This window comes from Oncorhynchus tshawytscha, linkage group LG10 (genome assembly GCF_018296145.1).
Source record: "Oncorhynchus tshawytscha isolate Ot180627B linkage group LG10, Otsh_v2.0, whole genome shotgun sequence".
NCBI lineage: Eukaryota > Metazoa > Chordata > Actinopteri > Salmoniformes > Salmonidae > Oncorhynchus > Oncorhynchus tshawytscha.
This window is the reverse complement of record NC_056438.1, coordinates 7,230,251-7,241,466: the sequence shown is the minus strand read 5'-3', so window position 1 is coordinate 7,241,466 and position 11,216 is coordinate 7,230,251. Positions and strand designations below refer to the sequence as shown.

Sequence of the window (11,216 nt, the reverse complement as noted above, 5' to 3'; positions counted from 1 at the left end):
TCTCTTGCTGTCTCTGTCTCTCTGTGTCTCTCTCTCTCTCTCTCTCTCTCTCTGTGTCTCGCTCTCTCTGTGTGTCTCGCTCTCTCTGTCTCTCTCTCTCCCTCTCTCTCTGTGTGTCTCTCTCTGCCTCTCTCAGAGCGGTGATAACAGAGGAGTGTCTCAGATGTCTAGATGAACCAAAGTCTCTGAGTTGCAGAAGAGAACTCACAACAACAGAACAGTCTTGAACACAACAGAACAGTCCTGACCACTATTTAAAACAAAGCACTTCAGTAGGGTCTTGTTCAGTAGGGCATACTGGAACAAAACATTTTTCAACAGAAAATGTAAATCTGTCTTCTTATTGGACAAGTTCAAGACAGTACCTCCCTGTTTCAAACCGTTTTGTCCCTACTGAACACAGCCCAGACTATGAAGACGAAGCAGCAGATTGATCACTTTTAGGTTCTGATTCATCTATCACACTATGGCCCAGTTACCTTTAGGTTCTGATTCATCTATCACACTATGGCCCAGTTTCCTTTAGGTTCTGATTCATCTATCACACTATGGCCCAATTACCTTTAGGTTCTGATTCATCTATCACACTATGGCCCAGTTTCCTTTAGGTTCTGATTCATCTATCACACTATGGCCCAGTTACCTTTAGGTTCTGATTCATCTATCACACTATGGCCCAGTTACCTTTAGGTTCTGATTCATCTATCACACTATGGCCCAGTTACCTTTAGGTTCTGATTCATCTATCACACTATGGCCCAGTTACCTTTAGGTTCTGATTAATCTATCACACTATGGCCCAGTTACCTTTAGGTTCTGATTAATTTATGACACTATGGCCCAGTTACCTTTAGGTTCTGATTCATCTATCACACTATGGCCCAGTTACCTTTAGGTTCTGATTCATCTATCACTAGTGCTAAGCGATTAACCAAAATGTTGAATAGGTTTTTAAACAAGTAATTGACCAACGTTGGTTCAATTGTTTGAACTCCATTTCATTATATTTTTCCCCCTGTGAGCTCAATGTGCAGTTTCTCTAGAGATAAACCAGATTAAGCCCGAACTGTGCAATTTAGTAGGGAGTTGTCGTTTCTAACAGGCTTTGTGGTAATGAACTACAATGACCATAATCCATTGCGCGCCTACTTGTCCGGGTCTGTGGAGCAGACACGGAGAGGGAGAGGAGGGAGAGAGAGCAGCTGCTTCGAGGTATCTCTACCTGAAAATACATGATCTAAGTGACTGATAGTTGCTATTCAGCCATCATTAAGGTCTTATTGACTTTAAAGGACTAAAATAGTGATGTTGTCAGACAGCAGCTCTATAGAGACGAGATGATGACTTAGTGATTCTGTCAGACAGCAGCTCTATAGAGATGAGATGACTTAGTGATTCTGTCAGACAGCAGCTCTATAGAGATGAGATGACTTAGTGATTCTGTCAGACAGCAGCTCTATAGAGATGAGATGACTTAGTGATTCTGTCAGACAGCAGCTCTATAGAGACGAGATGACTTAGTGATTCTGTCAGACAGCAGCTCTATAGAGATGACTTAGTGAATCTGTCAGACAGCAGCTCAATAGAGATGAGATGACTTAGTGATTCTGTCAGACAGCAGCTCTATAGAGATGACTTAGTGATTCTGTCAGACAGCAGCTCTATAGAGATGAGATGACCTAGTGATTCTGTCAGACAGCAGCTCTATAGAGATGACTTAGTGATTCTGTCAGACAGCAGCTCTATAGAGATGAGATGACCTAGTGATTCTGTCAGACAGCAGCTCTATAGAGATGACTTAGTGATTCTGTCAGACAGCAGCTCTATAGAGATGACTTAGTGATTCTGTCAGACAGCAGCTCTATAGAGATGACATAGTGATTCTGTCAGACAGCAGCTCTATAGAGATGAGATGACCTAGTGATTCTGTCAGACAGCAGCTCTATAGAGATGACTTAGTGATTCTGTCAGACAGCAGCTCTATAGAGATGACTTAGTGATTCTGTCAGACAGCAGCTCTATAGAGATGAGATGACTTAGTGATTCTGTCAGACAGCAGCTCTATAGAGATGACTTAGTGATTCTGTCAGACAGCAGCTCTATAGAGATGACTTAGTGATTCTGTCAGACAGCAGCTCTATAGAGATGAGATGACCTAGTGATTCTGTCAGACAGCAGCTCTATAGAGATGAGATGACTTAGTGATTCTGTCAGACAGCAGCTCTATAGAGATGACTTAGTGATTCTGTCAGACAGCAGCTCTATAGAGATGAGATGACTTAGTGATTCTGTCAGACAGCAGCTCTATAGAGATGATGACTTAGTGATTCTGTCAGACAGCAGCTCTATAGAGATGACTTAGTGATTCTGTCAGACAGCAGCTCTATAGAGATGACTTAGTGATTCTGTCAGACAGCAGCTCTATAGAGATGAGATGACTTAGTGATTCTGTCAGGCAGCAGCTCTATAGAGATGAGATGACTTAGTGATTCTGTCAGACAGCAGCTCTATAGAGATGAGATGATGACTTGGAATGAAATAATAAAGTTAACAAATAAAACTAATGTAATAATACACAATAACTGAAATATTTGATTAAAGTAAAGTAATGTGAATAAATAATGGTTAATAAGTGATCAGCAGTGATGGGCGGTCACTACCATCATGGGCCTTTTACAGAGCCTTGCGAAAGTGTTCATCCCCCTGACGTTTTTCCTGTTTTGTTGCACTCCAACCTGTAATTTAAATAGATTTTATGATTTGGATTTCATGTAATGGACAAACACAAAATAGTGAAATGAAAAGAATAACTTAAAAAAAAAATGTGTTTAAGGAAGAGTGGTGTGTATTCATTCACCCCCTTCGCTATGAAGCCCCTAAATACGATCTGGTGCAACCAACTACCTTCAGAAGTCACGTAATTAGTTTGTATTTATTTATTTATTTCACCTTTATTTAACCAGGTAGGCAAGTTGAGAACAAGTTCTCATTTACAATTGCGACCTGACCAAGATAGAGCAAAGCAGTTTGACACATACAGCAACACAGAGTAACACATGGAGTAAAACAAACATACAGTCAATAATACAGTAGAAACAAGTCTATATACGATGTGAGCAAATGAGGTGAGATAAGGGAGGTAAAGGCAAAAAAAGGCCATGGTGGCGAAGTAAATACAATATAGCAAGTAAAACACTGGAATGGTAGATTTGCAGTGGAAGAATGTGCAAAGTAGAAATAAAAATAATGGGGTGCAAAGGAGCAAAATAAATAAATTAAATACAGTAGGGAAAGAGGTAGTTGTTTGGGCTAAATTATAGGTGGGCTATGTACAGGTGCAGTAATCTGTGAGCTGCTCTGACAGTTGGTGCTTAAAGCTAGTGAGGGAGATAAGTGTTTCCAGTTTCAGAGATTTTTATAGTTCGTTCCAGTCATTGGCAGCAGAGAACTGGAAGGAGAGGCGGCCAAAGAAAGGATTAGTTAAATAAAGTCCACCATTAAATCCATTATAAAAAATGGAAAGAATATGGCACCACAACAAACCTGCCAAGAGAGGGTTGCAAACCAAAACTCACGGACCAGGCAAGGAAGGCATTAATCAGAGAGGCAACAAAGAGACCAAAGATAACCCTGAAGGAGCTGCAAAGTTCCACAGAGCTATAAGGCATGTGGGAGACTCCCCAAACATATGGAATAAGGTACTCTGGTCAGAAGAGGTTAAATTGAGCTTTTATGCCATCAAGGAAAACGCAATGTCTGGCGCAACCCAACACCGCATAACCCCGAGAACACCATCCCCACAGTGAAGCATGGTGGTGGCAGCATCATGCTGTGGGGATGTTTTTCATCGGCAGGGACTGGGAAACTGGTCAGAATTGAAGGAATGATGGATGGAGCTAAATACAGGGAAATTCTTGAGGGAAACCTATTTGTCTTCTAGAGATTTGAGACTGGGACAGAGGTTCACCTTCCAGCAGGACAATGACCCTAAGCATACTGCTAAAGCAACACTGAAGTGGTTTAAGGGGAAACATTTAAATGTCTTGGAATGGCCTAGTCAAAGCCCAGACCTCAATCCAATTGAGAATCTGTGGTATCACTTAAAGATTACTGTACACCAGGGGAACCCGGAGTTGGAGCAGTTTTACCTTGGAGAATGGGCCAATCTCCCAGTGGCTAGATGTGCCAAGCTTATAGAGACATACCCCTAGAGACTTGCAGCTGTAATTGCTGCAAAAGGTGGATCTTCAAAGTATTGACTTTGTGAGTTATACAGGCTTAAGTTTTCAGTTTTTTGGTCTTATTTCTTGGCTGTTTCACCATAAAAAATATTTAGCATCTTCAAAGTGGTCGGCATGTTGTGTAAATCAAATGATACAACCCCCCCCAAAAAAACAAAACAATTTTAATTCCAGGCTGTAAGGCAACAAAATAGGAAAAATGCCAAGGAGGGAGAATACATTCACAAGCTACTGTATTAGTTATTGTATTATGTGTTGTTAAAACATTCAACCCACATAATGCATAGTTAATTTAATGTTTAAAAAAGTTATCGAAACTGAAATCGAAAACCGGGATTATTTTTAATAATCTAACCGAAACCGAACCAACCTCAAAAAAACACTAATCGCTTTAATGTTTAATGTCAACATTTTATTTTTTACACCTCAATGATTTTTTTTTCTATTTTTTTTTTCTAGAAAAGGACTAATTGCTCAGCACTAGTTTACACACTATAGACCAGTTACCCAGATCTCAATACACACTATAGACCAGTTACCCAGATCTCAATACACACTATAGGCCAGTTACCCAGATCAATACACACTATAGACCAGTTACCCAGATCAATACACACTATAGGCCAGTTACCCAGATCAATACACACTATAGACCAGTTACCCAGATCAATACACACTATAGACCAGTTACCCAGATCAATACACACTATAGACCAGTTACCCAGATCAATACACACTATAGACCAGTTACCCAGATCAATACACACTATAGACCAGTTACCCAGATCAATACACACTATAGACCAGTTACCCAGATCAATACACACTATAGACCAGTTACCCAGATCAATACACACTATAGACCAGTCAATACACACTATAGACCAGTTACCCAGATCAATACACACTATAGATAGACCAGACCAGTTACCCAGATCAATACACACTATAGACCAGTTACCCAGATCAATACACACTATAGACCAGTTACCCAGATCAATACACACTATAGACCAGTTACCCAGATCAATACACACTATAGACCAGTTACCCAGATCAATACACACTATAGATCAGTTACCCAGATCAATACACACTATAGACCAGTTACCCAGATCAATACACACTATAGATCAGTTACCCAGATCAATACACACTATAGACCAGTTACCCAGATCAATACACACTATAGACCAGTTACCCAGATCAATACACACTATAGATCAGTTACCCAGATCAATACACACTATAGACCAGTTACCCAGATCAATACACACTATAGACCAGTTACCCAGATCAATACACACTATAGACCAGTTACCCAGATCAATACACACTATAGACCAGTTACCCAGATCAATACACACTATAGACCAGTTACCCAGATCAATACACACTATAGACCAGTTACCCAGATCAATACACACTATAGACCAGTTACCCAGATCAATACACACTATAGACCAGTTACCCAGATCAATACACACTATAGACTATAGACCAGTTACCCAGATCAATACACACTATAGACCAGTTACCCAGATCAATACACACTATAGACCAGTTACCCAGATCAATACACACTATAGACCAGTTACCCAGATCTCAATACACACTATAGACCAGTTACCCAGATCAATACAATATAGACACACCCAGATCAATATAGACCAGTTACCCAGATCAATACATACTATAGACCAGTTACCCAGATCAATACACACTATAGACCAGTTACCCTAGATTACCCAGATCCCAGATACACACTATAGACAGTTACCCAGATCAATACACACTATAGACCAGTTACCCAGATCTCAATACACACTATAGGCCAGTTACCCAGATCAATACACACTATAGACCAGTTTACCCAGATCAATACACACTATAGACCAGTTACCCAGATCAATACACACTATAGACCAGTTACCCAGATCAATACACACTATAGACAGTTACCCAGATCAATACACACTATAGACCAGTTACCCAGATCAATACACACTATAGATCAGTTACCCAGATCAATACACACTATAGACCAGTTACCCAGATCAATACACACTATAGATCAGTTACCCAGATCAATACACACTATAGACCAGTTACCCAGATCAATACACACTATAGACCAGTTACCCAGATCAATACACACTATAGATCAGTTACCCAGATCAATACACACTATAGACCAGTTACCCAGATCAATACACACTATAGACCAGTTACCCAGATCAATACACACTATAGACCAGTTACCCAGATCAATACACACCAGTATAGACCAGTTACCCAGATCAATACACACTATAGACCAGTTACCCAGATCAATACACACTATAGACCAGTTACCCAGATCAATACACACTATAGACCAGTTACCCAGATCAATACACACTATAGATCAGTTACCCAGATCAATACACACTATAGATCAGTTACCCAGATCAATACACACTATAGACCAGTTACCCAGATCAATACACACTATAGACCAGTTACCCAGATCAATACACACTATAGATCAGTTACCCAGATCTCAATACACACTATAGACCAGTTACCCAGATCAATACACACTATAGACCAGTTACCCAGATCTCAATACACACTATAGACCAGTTACCCAGATCAATACACACTATGGACCAGTTACCCAGATCAATACATACTATAGACCAGTTACCCAGATCAATACACACTATAGACCAGTTACCCAGATCAATACACACTATAGACCAGTTACCCAGATCTCAATACACACTATAGGCCAGTTACCCAGATCAATACACACTATAGACCAGTTACCCAGATCAATACACACTATAGACCAGTTACCCAGATCAATACACACTATAGACCAGTTACCCAGATCTCAATACACACTATAGGCCAGTTACCCAGATCAATACACACTATAGACCAGTTACCCAGATCAATACACACTATAGACCAGTTACCCAGATCAATACACACTATAGATCAGTTACCCAGATCAATACACACTATAGACCAGTTACCCAGATCAATACACACTATAGACCAGTTACCCAGATCAATACACACTATAGACCAGTTACCCAGATCAATACACACTATAGACCAGTTACCCAGATCAATACACACTATAGATCAGTTACCCAGATCAATACACACTATAGACCAGTTACCCAGATCAATACACACTATAGATCAGTTACCCAGATCAATACACACTATAGACCAGTTACCCAGATCAATACACACTATAGACCAGTTACCCAGATCAATACACACTATAGATCAGTTACCCAGATCAATACACACTATAGACCAGTTACCCAGATCAATACACACTATAGACCAGTTACCCAGATCAATACACACTATAGACCAGTTACCCAGATCAATACACACTATAGACCAGTTACCCAGATCAATACACACTATAGACCAGTTACCCAGATCAATACACACTATAGACCAGTTACCCAGATCAATACACACTATAGACCAGTTACCCAGATCAATACACACTATAGATCAGTTACCCAGATCAATACACACTATAGATCAGTTACCCAGATCAATACACACTATAGACCAGTTACCCAGATCAATACACACTATAGACCAGTTACCCAGATCAATACACACTATAGATCAGTTACCCAGATCTCAATACACACTATAGACCAGTTACCCAGATCAATACACACTATAGACCAGTTACCCAGATCAATACACACTATAGACCAGTTACCCAGATCAATACATACTATAGACCAGTTACCCAGATCAATACACACTATAGACCAGTTACCCAGATCAATACACACTATAGATCAGTTACCCAGATCAATACACACTATAGACCAGTTACCCAGATCTCAATACACACTATAGGCCAGTTACCCAGATCAATACACACTATAGACCAGTTACCCCCAGATCAATACACACTATAGACCAGTTACCCAGATCAATACACACTATAGACCAGTTACCCAGATCAATACACACTATAGACCAGTTACCCAGATCAATACACACTATAGACCAGTTACCCAGATCTCAATACACACTATAGGCCAGTTACCCAGATCAATACACACTATAGACCAGTTACCCAGATCAATACACACTATAGACCAGTTACCCAGATCAATACACACTATAGACCAGTTACCCAGATCTCAATACACACTATAGGCCAGTTACCCAGATCAATACACACTATAGACCAGTTACCCAGATCAATACACACTATACAGCGTTAGTGCCCACAGTGTGGCTCAACTGGGACAAATACATTCTCCTTTTCTGTCCCCTTACTTGGACATTTTTAACTAGAAATACATTTCAACAAGTGACACAATTGAGAGTTGTTACTTATCATGTTACTTTCCTTATGACGGTGAAATGTCACCTTAAGTAGCTTTATGAGATCCTTATAACAGATCTATGTCTGCCTGGATACCAAAAAAAAAAAACGCCTTGCTACTTTTCTAATGTGCACTTCTGAAAAGAAAATACCCCAATTTCTCTCTCTGGTATAAAATATATGTTTTTTTGTTACAAAAAAGAAAAAAAGAATGAAATCTAAAAATAATTTTAATAATAACAAAATACTACGTGATTTCCTTTTTTTCCCAGGAAGAATGTGGAGGTTTCTTACACCTAAAGTAAATCCCCCCTCCTAAAAGGTATCGATGGGAAAACCCAGAAATACAAACTACTGTACTTTAACCTGCAATATTACTACTGTAACTTAATACTGTTTCTATGACTACCACAGGCTTTAATTGAAGATGTTTTCACTCCTATAACGACCATGTATTTATAGAGATTCAATAAGATGAAGGGTTTAAATTCTATCTTTTATGAGATGAGGATGTTTTTATTGTGTTTCTTACTGTTGTCTATTCCTCATTATTATTTATTAGTGTGTGTGTGTGTGTGTGTGAGAGAGTGTGAGTGTTTTGGATTGTATGAATGAGAAAGAGAAGGAGAGGGAGAAAAAGGAGTGAGAGAAAGAGAAGGGGAGAGAGAAAGAGAAGGGGAGAGAGAGAGAAGGGGGAGAGAGAAGATCAGAGAGAGATCTGAGAGAGAGAGAGAGAGAGAGAGAGAAAGAGAAGGGGAGATAGAGAGAAGGGGGAGAGAGAGAGAGAGAGAGAGAGAACAGAAAGAGAAGGGGAGAGAGAGAGAAGGGGGGAGAGAGAGAGAGGAGAGAGAGAGAAAGAGAAGGGGAGAGAGAGAGAGAGCATTAAAACCATTCTGGCTGCACTACCTTGAATTCACCATCAAGTGACCTTCATAACAACATTTATTGTCAAGGTGCACAACCACGATTTAACCACTAGATGGAGACACAACATTATAATTGAGTTCGATGGCATTTAAACCAACACAAGGCTCCCAACCTTTAACTGTTAATACACACACAAGTAGCCTGAGTGCCAGTCTGTTTATTTATGCTATCATGCCAAGTCCTTGTCACTCATTGTTATGCCTACAGTGACGGAGTTCAGTTGGCCTTGGTAACAGATCTGAGACCTAGTTCTCTGTAAAGCTATACTGTAGTTTGTAGCCGTGTGCTGTGGAGACTAGTGTGTGTGTGTGTGCGTGTGAGAGGAAGTGAGAGTCTGAGCAACTAGAGAGGCTAATTCGTGTGTGTGTGTGGACGTGTTTAACTATTCTTGTGGGGACCAGAAGTCCCCACAAGATAAGTAAACAAACAAAAATTTGATCACATGTCAAATATTCTTTCTGGAGGGTTTAGTGTTCAGGTTAGAACTACTTTAAGTGTTAGGAGCTAGGATCAGGTTTAGGGTGGGGATCAGGTTTAGGGTGAGGGTTAGGAGCTAGGATCAGGTTTAGGGTGAGGGTTAGGAGCTAGGATCAGGTTTAGGGTGAGGGTTAGGAGCTAGGATCAGGTTTAGGGTGAGGGTTAGGAGCTAGGATCAGGTTTAGGGTGAGGGTTAGGAGCTAGGATCAGGTTTAGGGTGAGGGTTAGGAGCTAGGATCAGGTTTAGGGTGAGGGTTAGGAGCTAGGATCAGGTTTAGGGTGAGGGTTAGGAGCTAGGATCAGGTTTAGGTGAGGGTTAGGAGCTAGGATCAGGTTTAGGGTGAGGGTTAGGAGCTAGGATCAGGTTAGGTTGAGGGTTAGGAGCTAGGATCAGGTTTAGGGTGAGGTTTAGGACCTAGGATCAGGTTTAGGGTGAGGGTTAGAAGCTAGGATCAGGTTTAGGGTGAGAATTAGGAGCTAGGATCAGGTTTAGGGTGAGGGTAAGGAGCTAGGATCAGGTTTAGGGTGAGGGTTAGGAGCTAGGATCAGGTTTAGGGTGAGGGTTAGGAGCTAGGATCAGGTTTAGGGTTAGGTGCTAGGATCAGGTTTAGGGTGAGGGGTAGGAGCTAGGATCAGGTTTAGAGTGAGGGTTAGGAGCTAGGATCAGGTTTAGGGTGAGGAGCTAGGATCAGGTTTAGGGTGAGGAGGTAGGATCAGGTTTAGGGTGAGGATTAGGAGCTAGGATCAGGTTTAGGGTGAGGGTAAGGAGCTAGGATCAGGTGTAGGGTGAGGGTTAGGAGCTAGGATCAGGTTGAGGGTGAGGGTTAGGAGCTAGGATCAGGTTTAGTGTGTGGATTAGGAGCTAGGATCAGGTTTAGGGTGAGTATTAGGAGCTAAGATCAGGTTTAGGGTGAGGGTTAGGAGCTAGGATCAGGTTTAGGGTTAGGAGCTAGGATCAGGTTTAGGGTTAGGAGCTAGGATCAGGTTTAGGGTGAGGGGTAGGAGCTAGGATCAGGTTTAGAGTGAGGGTTAGGAGCTAGGATCAGGTTTAGGGTGAGGAGCTAGGATCAGGTTTAGGGTGAGGAGGTAGGATCAGGTTTAGGGTGAGGATTAGGAGCTAGGATCAGGTTTAGGGTGAGGGTAAGGAGCTAGGATCAGGTGTAGGGTGAGGGGTAGGAGCTAGGATCAGGTTGAGGGTGAGGGTT

At 41.1% G+C, this 11,216-nt stretch overlaps 1 protein-coding gene across 4 annotated transcripts in view; it reads left to right on the top strand.

The window, feature by feature from the left end:
• brms1 (BRMS1 transcriptional repressor and anoikis regulator) overlaps positions 1 to 1,078 on the top strand; it is a 21,730-nt gene extending 20,652 nt beyond the window's left edge. For 2 of the 4 annotated variants that reach the window (XM_042329448.1, XM_042329447.1), the window contains exon 9: positions 137 to 1,078. In XM_042329448.1, coding sequence (XP_042185382.1) covers positions 137 to 144 — 8 coding nt within the window. In that variant the 3' untranslated portion in view covers positions 145 to 1,078. The remainder of the gene's footprint in view (positions 1 to 136) is intronic. The other 2 variants (XR_006084429.1, XR_006084430.1) reach the window with 2 other exon arrangements.
• The last annotated feature ends 10,138 nt before the right edge of the window (positions 1,079 to 11,216 follow it).